This window comes from Notolepis coatsorum (assembly GCF_963971535.1).
Source record: "Notolepis coatsorum genome assembly, chromosome: 5".
NCBI classification, from domain to species: domain Eukaryota; kingdom Metazoa; phylum Chordata; class Actinopteri; order Aulopiformes; family Paralepididae; genus Notolepis; species Notolepis coatsorum.
In genome coordinates, this window is record NC_140169.1 from 39,847,844 (window position 1) to 39,862,859 (window position 15,016).

The following is a 15,016-nucleotide window of genomic DNA, read 5'->3' on the forward strand; positions in this document are numbered from 1 at the left end:
GAGTGCAAAAGGTAGGTGATACTGCCACCTGGTGAGATTCGATCAGCACTGCAATTACAACGTAGGCAAACGAGCCAGGGACACCTAGAGTGATCCGGATGAACGTTTAGGACGGGAATCAAAGGAAAAATATCAAACGATCCAAAAATGCGTTTACGCGTTATTGGCGCTCAAGCGCTGGCGGCGAAACACGAGTTTACTCATTATTGGCCACCATTGAGTTAAGAGGTTCATTTTATTCACTAGGATGTAGCACAATGAAATTATGTGTACAACATACAACATATTCCAAAGACAAATATCAGACTGAGTACTGTGTTTATGATATGCATAGGATCACACAAACACACAGACAAAGTATGCAAGCCTGCCACGGTTGAGTGTGCATGTTTTCATATAGGCTACAGCGTGTCTGTTTGTGTTTGAGTGTGTACGTGTTCCTGCTCCTACGCATGCACGTACACACACTAATGTGCAAACACAGACACATAAACACAAACAAACACTTGGACAGGGAGACACACATTATGCACAATGGATACAAACACACATACAGAAGATAATTATGCCCTTGATTCCTGTGAAGTCATTGAGAATCGATCTAAACAAACACAAAATTCACAGAACAATGTCAGGCCGATGGGAGTTGTTATTCTGAGGGTGTGTGTGTGTGTGTCTATTTTGGCTTGGTCTCCATGGCAACGGGGTCATCTGCCCGAGCAGACCCCAGGTCAGCCAGTTGTTCTGAATCACTGATGTCAGCAGGGAACGCTGGCTTCACCCTGATTGGAGCACACCTTTTATGAACCCACCAATCGCAGGTCAGTCTGATGATATTCCTCAGCAATGCTCTTCCTAATCAGAAAACTAGAGTGTCAACACTCAAACTGGTGAAGTATAAACTATGAAGCTGCTCCATAGACAATGCATTGGGAAAGATGTTCTAGGCGACCCTGAGAGCCCTCGGGGGAATGTTCTGAGTATACATGTGCTGTTTCAGAAGTTATAACACGACTAGAGAATAAAGCTCATTTTAGTATAAAAAAAGAAAACAAACATTATGTAGGTCAACAAAATCAGTATCTCATTCACTGTTCATGGAGCCAAGTCAGGTAATGTTCCCTGTTAAAGACACAATGACACCCTGGAGTGTATAGAAGGGGCCATGGTGATGATATCAGGTACCAAGACAGACAGGTCATAATGTATCCTGTGGGACAGTGTGTAGACACAGAAACATTACCATGTCTCCTGTGGGACAGACAGACACATCACCATGTATCCTGTGGGACAGACAGACGCATGGGACAGTGTGTAGAGACAGACACATTAACATGTCTCATGTGGGACAGTGTGGACAGACAGACACATTATCATGTCTCATGTGGGACAGTGTGGACAGACAGACACATTATCATGTCTCATGTGGGACAGTGTGGACAGACAGACACATTATCATGTCTCATGTGGGACAGTGTGGACAGACAGACACATTATCATGTATCATGTGGGACAGTGTGGACAGACAGACACATTATCATGTCTCATGTGGGACAGTGTGTAGAGACAGACACATTAACATGTCTCATGTGGGACAGTGTGGACAGACAGACACATTATCATGTCTCATGTGGGACAGTGTGTACAGACAGACACATTATCATGTCTCATGTGTGACAGTGTGGACAGACAGAAACATTACCATGTCTCCTGTGGGACAGACAGACGCATGGGACAGTGTTTACAGACAGACACATTAACATGTCGCATGTGGGACAGTGTTTACAGACAGACACATTAACATGTCGCATGTGGGACAGTGTGGACAGACAAACACATTACCATGTCTCCTGTGGGACAGACAGACACATCACCATGTCGCATGTGGGACAGTGTGGACAGACAAACACATTACCATGTCTCCTGTGGGACAGACAGACACATCACCATGTATCATGTGGGACAGACAGACGCATGGGACAGTGTGTAGAGACAGACACATTAACATGTCTCATGTGGGACAGTGTGGACAGACAGACACATTACCATGTCTCATGTGGGACAGACAGACACATTACCATGTCTCATGTGGGACAGACAGACGCATCACCATGTCTCATGTGGGACAGACAAACACATTACCATGTCTCATGTGGGACAGACAAACACATCACCATGTCTCATGTGGGACAGACAAACACATCACCATGTCTCATGTGGGACAGACAAACACATCACCATGTCTCATGTGGGACAGACAGACACATCACCATGTCTCATGTGGGACAGACAGACACATCACCATGTCTCATGTGGGACAGACAGACACATCACCATGTCTCATGTGGGACAGACAGACACATCACCATGTCTAAAATAAAGAAACTTGAGAAACGCATGTGGGACAGACACATTGCCATGTCTCATGTGGGACAGTGTTTACAGACAGACACATTGCCATGTATCATGTGGGACAGTGTGGACAGACAGACACATTACTATGTCTCATGTGGGACAGTGTGTACAGACAGACACATTACCATGTCTCATGTGGGACAGTGTTTACAGACAGACACATTACCATGTCTCATGTGGGACAGTGTGGACAGACAGACACATTACCATGTCTCATGTGGGACAGTGTGGACAGACAGACACATTATCATGTCTCATGTGGGACAGTGTGGACAGACAGACACATTACCATGTATCATGTGGGACAGTGTGGACAAACAGACACATTACCATGTCTCATGTGGGACAGTGTTTACAGACAGACAGGCTATCATGTCTCCTCTTGGACACAGGTGGGACATGGGGTCAAAAAGGATTTCAGGACAATGAACTATGAACCCTATGAACTATGAACCCTATGAACTGTGTCTTGTGGATTATGGGTCGATCACATATTAAATGTCTGAGTGGGTGGGTCTAAGCAGGAGAGGAGACACAGGAAACAAGGAAACTATAAAAGAAGGAAGGGTCATCATCACATTGTGTAACGTGTGAACGCGCATCGGTGCCAAGTGTGAAAGTTGGGCCGGCATTGAGTTGAATGGGGACACCATCTCATTTAAACATGTTCTTACCTCGGATGTCTGAATCGTCTGCAATGTGTTGCCTTGTTAACTAGTCAACGTTTGATATTGGTTGATATATATGTCCTCAGATAGCTGTTAACGGTATATGTTGCCTATCCATGCATCTCCCACAGGCGTCAATAGAACCGGCACCAACGTGTGGCACCAAGCAGGGCATAGAACGCGGTATGCCTATGTGATGACCCTTCCTTCTTTTATAGCTTCCTTGACAGGAAACAGGAAGTGAATGGGAAGTGAAGGACACACAGCTGCTGGGGCAATAACTCAATATATCACATATATATGAACTCGCACACACACACACAATCAATGAGTCACACGCTGGGGGACACGACCATGGACTGACTTAACAAACACACTCCAGCACACCGCTCTGCTTCCTGTGCAGAAGACAAGCGCTTCCTATGGGACTCATGCACACGTGTGTGTGTGTATGTGTATGTGTATGTGTGTGTGTGTGCGTGTGTGTGTGTGTGCGTGCGTGCGTGCGTGTGTGCGTGCGTGTGTGTGTCACAGACATGTCTATGGAGACAAAGGGAGGAAACAGTGAGAGGCTGCAAGGCGTCAGACCATTAAGACCAATAAAAGTTAGTCTGTCAGTGTGTGTGTGTACATGTGTGTGTACATGTGTGTGTGTGCATAATGTGTGTGTGTGTGTGTGTGTGTGTGTGTGTGTGTGTGTGTGTGTGTGTGTGTGTGTGTGTGTGTGTGTGTGTGTGTGTGTGCATCATGCCAGTTAGGGCAGGGGTTCCCAAAGTGGGGGTTCCAAGCCGCCGTGAGGGGGGTCGCCAGATGATTAAAAAGAAATCCAAAAAAAGAAAATATATATATATTTTGTTTATGCAGTCAGGCCACTGAACTTAGAAGCAGGCCAGGCCAGTGTTTCTAGTTGCAGCAGTGCAATAGTTAGATAACCTAGGTGGGGAACAACCAGGAGATCACTGCAACTCACACAAGTTGGAGAACTATCTCTCTCTATCTCTCTCGCTCTCACACACACACAAAGGGAGCCGCATGTGATTGCTGGAGGCGGGACCCTTACAAAAAACTGTTGCTAATCATTGACACATGCTAGCCTGTAATAATCCCCCCCAGAAAAATCTACTTTGCATTTGTTATATTGCAAATATATGCCATCACACACACTGGCATTTAAAGGGTTGGAATTAGAAAATGAATATGTGGTGTTATGATCAGGGCTGAAGTTGAATAAAAGATTGTATTTTTTTCAATCTGACATTACAAAAAAACTGAAAATACATCAAAATCTGTGTTGTTGCTAATCATTCATATGCTAGCCTGTTTTTTAACAATAATTTGTGATGCCATCACAAACACTGGCATTTAAAGGGGAACTCCAACATTTTGGGAAATTAGCTTATTTAACATCTTCCCTGGAGTTAGACAAGAAGATACATACCTTTTTTGTCTCTGTGCGTGCATTTTAGCTTTGGGAATAGACGCTCCGTTAGCATAGCTTAGCTTCATCACTGGAAGTGAGGCAGGACAGTAGCCTTACAGTGCCTTACAGTGTATTGCAAGGTCTGACATTGACCAAACTTGATATGCATGACCTTGGTGGGCTCTAGGTCAACTCCTGAAAAGGGGGTCAATGTCAGACTTTGCAATCAAAAGTTAGGGGGCTAATAACCCTTGCCATAATTTCAGTGCGCCCCCTAACTTTTGATTGCAAGGTCTGACATTGACCCCCTTTTCAGGAGTTGACCTAGAGCCCACCAAGGTGATGCATATCAAATTTGGTCAATGTCAGACCTTGCAATACACTGTAAGGCACTGTAAGGCTACTGTCCTGCCTCACTTCCAGTGATGAAGCTAAGCTATGCTAACGGAGCGTATATTCCCAAAGCTAAAATGCACGCACAGAGACAAAAAAGGTATGTATCTTCTTGTCTAACTCCAGGGAAGATGTTAAATAAGCTAATTTCCCAAAATGTTGGAGTTCCCCTTTAAAGGGTACAAATAAAAAAATGCCTGCACCAGGAAATGAAGTATTTGTAACAAAATGTCCTGGTGGGGGACCCCCAGACCCCCTGACTGGGGCTATATTTTGCACTATATTTCCTGGCCTGAATGATTTCCCCAGTCCGGCCCTGGTTAAAAGCCTCCAATGCGTATTAGTGTGTGTGCGTTTGAACGTTTACATGTTTCAACCATACATTTCCATTTATAAAAAAAATATATATATATATTTAAAAATATTTTACCTCCTATAATAGTGGGGGTCGCAGCTCTCTGACACCGTTATTTGGGGGTCGCGGCATGAAAGGTTTGGGAACCCCTGAGTTAGGGTACCTACCTTGCATATACTGTTTACTTCACTTACCCATCGTATACGTATATTCACATTATAAGTGTTTTTTGACCATATTTAATGTAGTGTATAATATAACTGATGGGGCACACAGACCCTCATCTGATTACTTTCTCATTATGCGTATATTCAGAATACATTATATTGTTTACGCTGCTTATTTTATCTTTAATATAATTGTAGACACTCAAATGTCCCCAAGGGGATCAATAAAGGAATTTATGATATTATCTTATCTGTGTGTGTCTGTGTGTCTGCATGTGTGTGTGTGTGCATATCTGTGTGAGTGTGTGTGTCCATCTATGTGTGTGTGTGTGTGTTTGTGTGAGTGTGTGTGTGTGTGTGTGTGTGTGTGTGTGTGTGTGTGTGTGTGTGTGTGTGTGTGTGTGTGTGTGTGTGTGTGTGTGTGTGTGTGTCACAGCAGTGATAACAGGAAGAAACGCCAAGAAGAAAGTTAAACATATTGTTATCATTACTTCAAATTAAAGGGGAAATGCACCATGAAATAGAAACCTTGTGTGTTGCTTCTGTAATACTGAACAGCTGGGGCACCACGTATATACGCTCAGCAGTAATCGCAACGTCCTGTGTTGGAATCCGGCCCAGAACATGTGTTGCATGTCCTCCCCATCTATCTCTCTCTCTCCCAATTTCCAAACTGTCTTGTCAATAAAATGCGCTAAAAAAATGCCCTACAAAAAAGATATATATTTGTAATACTGAACAGCTCAGTTTAACTGTGTGGAGATGAACACGTCTCTTGTTAAGCTGAACTCCAGGGACACAAGACGGTAGTGATGATGACACAGAGACATAAACCCTGGAGCTGCTTCATAGTGGACCGAAAACCATGGCGATTTTACTGGCATATATCGGTGCATTCGGTTTAAAATAAAACTAATTTGGATGTAACGGCTCAATCAAAAAGTATTTTGAATCAACAGACACTAAGTCACTAAGTCATTGCCAATGGACCAACTCTAATGTCACTTGATGACATCACAAAGTAAAGTATTGATGCTCCGGAGAAGGAACCCTCCCCAACATGTCCAAATGACTACAGACCGGTGGCACTCACCTCTGTGGTCATGAAATGTTTTGAGAGGCTGGTCAAGGACCACATTTGTGCCTCCCTCCCCAGTGATATGGACCCTATGCAATTTGCATACAGGACAAACAGGTCCACTGACGACGCGGTCTCCCAGGTGCGTGTACCGGTTCCGCAACAGTAAGTGACTTCCGGGTAGGCCTGATTGGCCCCGACAGGCACGTGACGCGGCAAACTCAGGACGCGCAACGAGGCTGCTGAGAGCTGTCGCGCGGAAATAGGCTGTCTATTGCCATTCTCTAACACAAACTCTAACCTTAACCAGCTCCTTAACAGCGCCTAAACTTAACCGTTCTAACCTTAACCAACTCCGAAACAATGCCTAACCTTAACCTTAACCTTAACCATGCCTAACCTTAACCATAGAAAGAATATTGCCATTCTCTAACACAAACTCTAACCTTAACCAGCTCCTTAACAGCGCCTAAACTTAACCGTTCTAACCTTAACCAACTCCGAAACAATGCCTAACCTTAACCTTAACCATGCCTAACCTTAACCGGCGAAAGAATACACGTTAAAAAAAAAATCACGTTAAAAAAAATAAATTCGATGGGATTCGAACTCGTCAACAAACGGACCGCAGGATCGCAGGACCGCTGCTCTGCGAGGTGAGCTAAAGCGCTGAATGAAAGTCATAGCGGATTTGGACGGTTACATCATTCCGCAAGCTCTGCCGCGCGGCAGAGAAAGTTGCGCGTCACGTGCCTGTCGGGGCCAATCAGGCCTACCCCGGAAGTCACTTACTGTTGCGGAACAGTTACACGCCTCCCAGGTACTGCACAGCACCCTCTCCCATCTTGACCGTCAGAAGGGGGGCTATGTGAGACTGTTGTTCATTGACTACAGCTCAGCGTTCAACACCATAGTCCCCACCAGACTGGTGGACAAGCTGATCGAGCTGGGTCTGAGCTCCGCCCTGAGCGCCTGGGTACTGGACTTTCTGAGTGAAAGACCCCAGGCGGTCAGGGTGGGGGGTCAGACCTCCAACACCATCACCCTGAGCATCGGGTCCCCCCAGGGCTGTGTTCTAAGCCCCCTGCTGTACTCACTCTACACACACGACTGTGTGGCCAAGTTCAGCTCCAACTCCATAGTGAAGTTCGCAGACGACACGTGGTGGTGGGGCTGATCTCGGACAACGACGAGAAGGCCTACCGGGAGGAGGTTGAGGTACTGGAACGCTGGTGCCAGGACAACAGCCTGCTCCTGAACATTGGTAAAACCAAGGAGCTGATCGTGGATTATAGGAGAGGACAGCAGGAGACGCACACACCACTGATGATTAACGGGGCTACCGTGGACAGGGTGAGCAGCTTTAAGTACCTGGGGGTCCACATCTCAGAGGACCTGACATGGTCAACACACATAGACACAGTAGTAAAGAAGGCGAAACAGCGCCTCTACCACCTGAGACAGTTAAGGAAGTTCAGAGTATCGGGGAAGATACTCCAGTCCTTCTACTCAGGAGCTGTAGAGAGCATCCTGACCGGAAACATCACTGCCTGGTATGGAAACAGCACGGCACAGGACAATAAGGCCCTACAGAGAGTGGTGCGCTCAGCCGAGCGTACCACGGGTATTGCACTACCCCCCCTGCAGGTTCTATACAACAAGAGGTGCAAATCCAGAGCCTGCAGGATAATGAAAGACCCTCACCACCCCAATAACAGCCTGTTTCAGCTGCTGAGGTCAGGCAGACGCCTGCGAACCCCAGCTACTAGGACAGAGCGGCTTAGGCTCAGCTTCTTCCCCCAGGCCATCAGAGCCATGAACAATGAACATTGAGTGCTCAGAACATTGAACTATCCACACACAAGCACACATGAACACACACACGACACGCACGCTGTGCACGCTCACACACGAGCAGCCACTTAACACTTTAACATGAGCGGGCACACACTCATGTCGCACACACGCACACTTATGGCCAAAGGAAAGGACACTTTAAATTAGAATAACAGGAACAGTGTATTGCACTACCAAAGCTAACTAGCATGTCCCATATGCTCTGTAAATAACTATGTACAGATACCGAGATGTCACTCCATGTTACCTGTTACATGTTTACTGCACAATGTTGTTTTTTCATTTTTTGATTCTATTATATGTTGTACCACTGTATTGCACATCGTTGCGGGCAAGACCACCCGCATTTCATTGTATACCTGTATGCCGTGACAATTAAAACTCTTGACTTGACTTGACACATTAACCCTTTAACTACCACACTACCAAAGGGTTAACCCGTTCACTGTGACAATGCATACGGTTAACCCGTTCACTGCCACACAACAAATGGTTAACCATTTCACAACCACACTACAGAAGGTTAACCTGCTGTAGTGTGGTAGTGAAAGGTTAACATGCTGTAGTGTGGTAGTGAAAGGGTTAACCGTATGCAGTGTGGTACTGAAAGGGTTAAGATATACCACGTAGATTGTGCATCTGCAGTGGTTGCAGGGGTTTGAGTCTAGTGTAGTTTCATGCGAGTATCAAGTATGTATAGTTCCTGTTGTGCTGACCCCTCCCCTTCATGAGAACAAGGTAAATGCAGAAATGCGGTGAGACCCCCGGCGGAGCCCAAGCGACATTTTGGTGTTCAGGTATAAATTAAACTTTAGAGAGAGAGGTGTCTATGTTTATAGATAGTGACTCAACCCAAGACCAATAGTGCAATGTGTATTCTGTTTTAGGGTAGATTCCACTGTTAAAGTGATGATACACGGGACACTTCTGACCACACGACACCTCAGCTATTTATTTTTTATTTTAGTTTTAGTCTTAGTCATGTCTCAAATGCTCTTTTTCGTTTTCATCATATTTAGTCACATTTATCTATTTTTTGTTTGGTCAAGTTCTAGTCAACTACAGGTCTGAGCATTTTAGTTTTAGTCTTTTTTTGTTTAGTCTCGATTTTGTCTTTTTTGTTTAGTCTCGCCACTCAGTTACAGCCTCATAAGTTGGCGTGCGCTTTTCCTAAACAAAACAAGCTAACGTTAGTGCTAGCTGGTTAGACTCATGTAAGCTATGTAATGGTTTATATTGTGGTGGATCAACATAATTCACCCACGGAACTATGTGTTGGGGATAAGGGTTCCGCATGGACAATATTGTTTGTTACTTTCCTGTCGGCAAACGAGTTCCTGTTAGCTAGCAAGTATCAAGTGTTGACATTGAAGTTGAATAAACGTTTGCCGTTGTCTTTCGACACCCCGCCTCTGACTCCTATTCTTCGGCGCTACACTATGTTATTATTGATGCTGACGTTATTAGGTGGAGTTGCGCCTGTGACAGGTCCGTTGTTGTGTTGTGGAGTGGAAAGAGGAAGAAGGTGAATAAAACCGTTATGCTTAGCACAATGAATGGAAGTGGACAGTGCCGGTTAGCCTTCGGGAGAGGTGTTAATTGGACAATGCCTAGGCTAACCGGCACTGTCTGCTTCCATTCATTGTGCTAAGCTAGGCTAACATGCAGCCAGATAGCTTTCTACTGAACGCACAGAGAGGAAACTGGTATTTATCTACTTGTCTCTCTCTGGAGAAGACGGTAAGCTAATTTCCCAAAATGTTAGCGTGTTCTTTTAACGGATTAAGATGCACTCGAAAAATAGATGTCCCTAGAGAAGTGTGTAGTAGTAGGCGGCTAGGTGGTGCAGTGGGCAAGGCGCTCACCACCAATGCAGGAGACGCTGGGTTAGAGCCCAGCTCTCCGCATTGCATTCAGCTTTGCTGGTCGTTCATACTAATACATTTGGCAGTATTAGGGGTGGGAAGCTGGTGGGTGGGGATCGGACGTTGTGGACAGCGACTACTACAGGTCGGTTGGTGCGCCTGCGCAGTAGAATCAGGAAGCGACGGGGGCGGCGTCCCTCCAAAGCGCAGACCCCCAACGCTGAAAGATCGCGCTGTGCAGGTGAAAAGATGCGACGGCTGCTACCTCGAGTACCGGAGGGGACTTGTGCAATGTATGGCTTCGTCCACATTACAGCCGGCTTGTGGGAGGCATGGCCAAACAACGTTCGAGACAGGGGAGGGTAGAATTGGACGATACGAAATTGGGATGGGAGAAAAATAGAAAATGGGAGAAAAAGTAGATAAAAAAAAGAGAAGTGTGTAGTAGTGTATTAGTAGTTCAGTTAGTGACATTGTTCATGCAGGGACAGTCCCTCGTCATGCAGTGGAGTGGAACACAAGACAATCTACCAGAAGAAAGAAGCCCAAAGACTGACAGAGAGTTTACAAAAATTGTTTTATTACATAATTGCATCAATGATATATAGAATATGTAACTATCACCAATATGTGTCATAGAAGAGTGTCATGCAAAGTCACAGGAAACAGAAAGAACAGATTATCAGACTTAGAAAGTAGTTTTTTATTGGAATGTAGAAAGATAGAAGGTAGTTTGTAGCAGTAGTGATCATGCAAAGCCAAGCGGACAGAACAACTACAGAAGGAAGAGTAAGACTTAAAAAATATATGTTTATTGATCAAAGAAGTACAGAAATCAAGTCAGAAACTGAATAGCAGTGATTTCTACTAGCAGAGTTGTGATTGGTTCACTCGCAACACGGGGCTGAGCAAGAGGGATTGTGGTTGGTGAAAAAAGAAAATGGGGTAAAGAGTCATCGTTCAGATTGTCCAGACAGTTGTTTCAGAGCTGTCATTGGTTGCAGAGTTCAGAGTCTATACAAAAGGGGGGGCTTCCTATAGGCTGATCAGACGTGAGTCATCCAGACAGGCCTGTTGATTGGATGAGGAATTCAGAAGTTAGAGAGAGAAGAAATATGATTGGTTAGAAGTATGTGTGTGTGTGTATGTGTGTGTGTGTGTGTGTGTGTGTGTGTGTGTGTGTGTGTGTGTGTGTGTGTGTGTGTGTGTGTGTGTGTGTGTGCGTGCGTGCGTGTGTCTGTGTGCGTGCAGTCTTTGTTTGGATGTGTTTTGACAGAAAGAAAAGGTATCATGGAAGAGTCTTAGGATTGGCTTGTGAGCCGCCAGTCACCCATAAACCCCTTTAGATTGGTTGAGAGTTGAGTTGTGATTGGTTCTCACCATCTCTCTGGGCAGGAACATGTCCTCCTGCCTCAGGACCACCAGACACACACTCTCTCCCGGCCGTGTGCCGCGCAGTGTGCAGACCAGCTCCTCCTGACCCACCCCTGTGATGTCCACACCGTTCACCTGCACACACACACACACACACACACACACACACACACACACACACACACACACACACACACACACACACACACACACACACACACACACACACACACACACACACACACACACACACACACACACACACACACACACACACACACACACACACACACACACACACACACACACACACACACACACACACACACACACACACACACACACACAGTAAATTAGACAGTAAACATCATATACACAAACAAGTGCATCCTCGCAGACACACAGACACAGGTTATTATTTTCACTTTGTGGGCATGAAGAGGAGAGGAGAGGAGAGGAGAGGAGAGGAGAAGAGAGGAGAGAAGAGGAGAGGAGAAGAGAGGAGAGAAGAGGAGAGAAGAGAAGAGAAGAGAAGAGGAGAGGAGAGGAGAGGAGAGGAGAGAAGAGAAGAGAAGAGAAGAGAAGAGAAGAGAAGAGAAGAGGAGAGGAGAGGAGAGGAGAGGAGAGTTCAAGTTCAAGTTCTTTAATAGTTGTCATACAGAAGTACAGAATACTTTCATACAAAGGCGCCTCCCTCAAACTGAACAGTGACATCTCCAGGAGAGGAGAGGAGAGGAGAATATAATAGAGGAGAGGAGAATAGAGGAGAGAAGAGGAGAGGATATGATAGGAGAGGAGAGGAGATGAGAGGAGAGACGAATATAATAGAGTAGAGGAGAGGAGAATAGAGGAGAGGAGAAGAGAGGAGAGAAGAGGAGAGTAGAGGAGAGTAGAGGAGAGGAGAGGAGAGGAGATGATAGGAGAGGAGAGGATAATATAATAGAGTAGAGGAGAGGAGAGGAGAGGAGAGGAGAGAGGAGAGGAGAATAGAGGAGAGGAGAGGAGATCAGATGAGATTGAGAGGAGATCAGATGAGATTGAGAGGAGAGGAGAGGAGAGGAGATGAGAGGATAGGAGAGGAGTGTAGAGTAGAGGAGAGGAGAGGAGAGGAGAGGAGAGTAGAGGAGAGGAGAGGAGAGGAGAGGAGAGGATAGGAGAGGAGAGGAGAGGAGGAGAGGAGAGGAGTGTAGAGGAGTGTAGAGGAGTGTAGAGTAGTGTAGAGGAGAGGACAGGAGAGGAGATGACAGGAGAGGAGAGGAGAGGAGAGAGGAGAATATAGTAGAGGAGAGTAGAGGAGAGGAGATCAGATGAGATTGAGAGGAGATCAGATGTGATTGAGAGGAGAGGAGAGGAGAGAGGAGAATATAGTAGAGGAGAGTAGAGGAGAGGAGATCAGATGAGATTGAGAGGAGAGGAGAGGAGAGGAGAGTAGTGTAGATGAGAGGAGAGGAGAGGAGAGGAGAGGAGAGGTGAGGAGAGGAGAGGAGAGGAGAGGAGAGGAGAGGAGAGGAGAGGAGAGGAGAGGAGATACAAACAAGTGCATCCTCGCAGACACACAGACACAGGTTATTATTTTCACTTTTTCTAAGTGGGCAGGAAGAGGAGAGGAGAGGAGAGGAGAGGAGAGGAGAGGAGATGATAGGAGAGGCTAATATAATAGAGTAGAGTAGAGGAGATGAGAATAGAGGAGAGGAGAAGAGAGGAGAGAAGAGGAGAGGAGAAGAGAAGAGGAGAGGAGAGGAGAGGAGATGAGAGGAGATGATAGGAGAGGAGAGGAGAGAAGAGAAGAGGAGAGGAGAGGAGAGGAGAGGAGAGGAGAGGAGAGGAGAGGAGAGGAGAGGAGAGGAGAGGAGAGGACACACAGACACACAGACACAGGTTATTATTTTCACTTTTTCTAAGTGGGCAGGAAGAGGAGAGGAGAGGAGAGGAGAGGAGAGGAGGAGAGGAGATGATAGGAGAGGCTAATATAATAGAGTAGAGTAGAGGAGATGAGAATAGAGGAGAGGAGAAGAGAGGAGAGAAGAGGAGAGGAGAGAAGAGAAGAGGAGAGGAGAGGAGAGGAGATGAGAGGAGATGATAGGAGAGGAGAGAGAAGAGAAGAGAAGAGGAGAGGAGAGGAGAGGAGAGGAGAGGAGAGGAGAGGAGAGGAGAGGAGAGGAGAGGAGAGGAGGAGAGGAGAATATAATAGAGTAGAGGAGAGGAGAATAGAGGAGATGAGAAGAGAGGAGAGAAGGAGAGGAGAGGAGAGGAGAGGAGATGATAGGAGAGGAGAGGATAATATAATATAGTAGAGGAGAGGAGAGAGAGGAGAGGAGAGGACAGGAGAGGAGAGATGAGAATAGAGGAGAGGAGAGGAGATCAGATGAGATTGAGAGGAGATCAGATGAGATTGAGAGGAGAGGAGAGGAGAGGAGAGGAGAGGAGGAGAGGAGAGGAGAGGAGAGGAGAGGAGAGGAGATGAGAGGAGAGGAGAGGAGAGGAGAGGAAAGGAGAGGGGTGTAGAGGAGAGGAGAGGACAGGAGAGGAGAGGACAGGAGAGGAGAGGAGAGAGGATAATATAGTAGAGGAGAGTAGATCAGATGAGATTGAGAGGAGATCAGATGTGATTGAGAGGAGAGGAGAGGAGAGGAGAGGGGAGGAGTGTAGAGTAGTGTAGAGGAGAGGAGAGGAGAGGAGAGTAGTGTAGAGGAGAGGAGAGGAGAGGACAGGAGAGGAGAATATAGTAGAGGAGAGAGGAGAGTATAGTAGAGGAGAGTAGAGGAGAGGAGATCAGATGAGATTGAGAGGAGAGGAGAGGAGAGTAGTGTAGAGGAGAGGAGAGGATAGGAGAGGAGAGGAGAGGAGAGGAGAGGAGAGGACAGGAGAGGAGATGAGAGAAGAGAAGAGAAGAGAGGAGAGGAGAGGAGAGGAGAGGAGAGTTCAAGTTCAAGTTCTTTAATAGTTGTCATACAGAAGTACAGAATACTTTCATACAAAGGCGCCTCCCTCAAACTGAACAGTGACATCTCCAGGAGAGGAGAGGAGAGGAGAGGAGAGGAGAATATAATAGAGGAGAGGAGAATAGAGGAGAGAAGAGGAGAGGATATGATAGGAGAGGAGAGGAGATGAGAGGAGAGACGAATATAATAGAGTAGAGGAGAGGAGAATAGAGGAGAGGAGAAGAGAGGAGAGAAGAGGAGAGTAGAGGAGAGTAGAGGAGAGGAGAGGAGAGGAGATGATAGGAGAGGAGAGGATAATATAATAGAGTAGAGGAGAGGAGAGGAGAGGAGAGAGGAGAGGAGAATAGAGGAGAGGAGAGGAGATCAGATGAGATTGAGAGGAGATCAGATGAGATTGAGAGGAGAGGAGAGGAGAGGAGATGAGAGGATAGGAGAGGAGTGTAGAGTAGAGGAGAGGAGAGGAGAGGAGAGGAGAGTAGAGG

General features: G+C 46.2%; 1 protein-coding gene across 1 annotated transcript in view; it reads right to left on the reverse strand.

Annotated features, from left to right (window-relative positions):
• The window catches only part of pard3bb (par-3 family cell polarity regulator beta b), a 617,911-nt gene that overhangs the window by 275,068 nt on the left and 327,827 nt on the right, over positions 1-15,016 (reverse strand). The window contains exon 10 of the mRNA XM_084314067.1: positions 11,599-11,727. Coding sequence (XP_084170193.1) covers positions 11,599-11,727 — 129 coding nt within the window. The remainder of the gene's footprint in view (positions 1-11,598; positions 11,728-15,016) is intronic.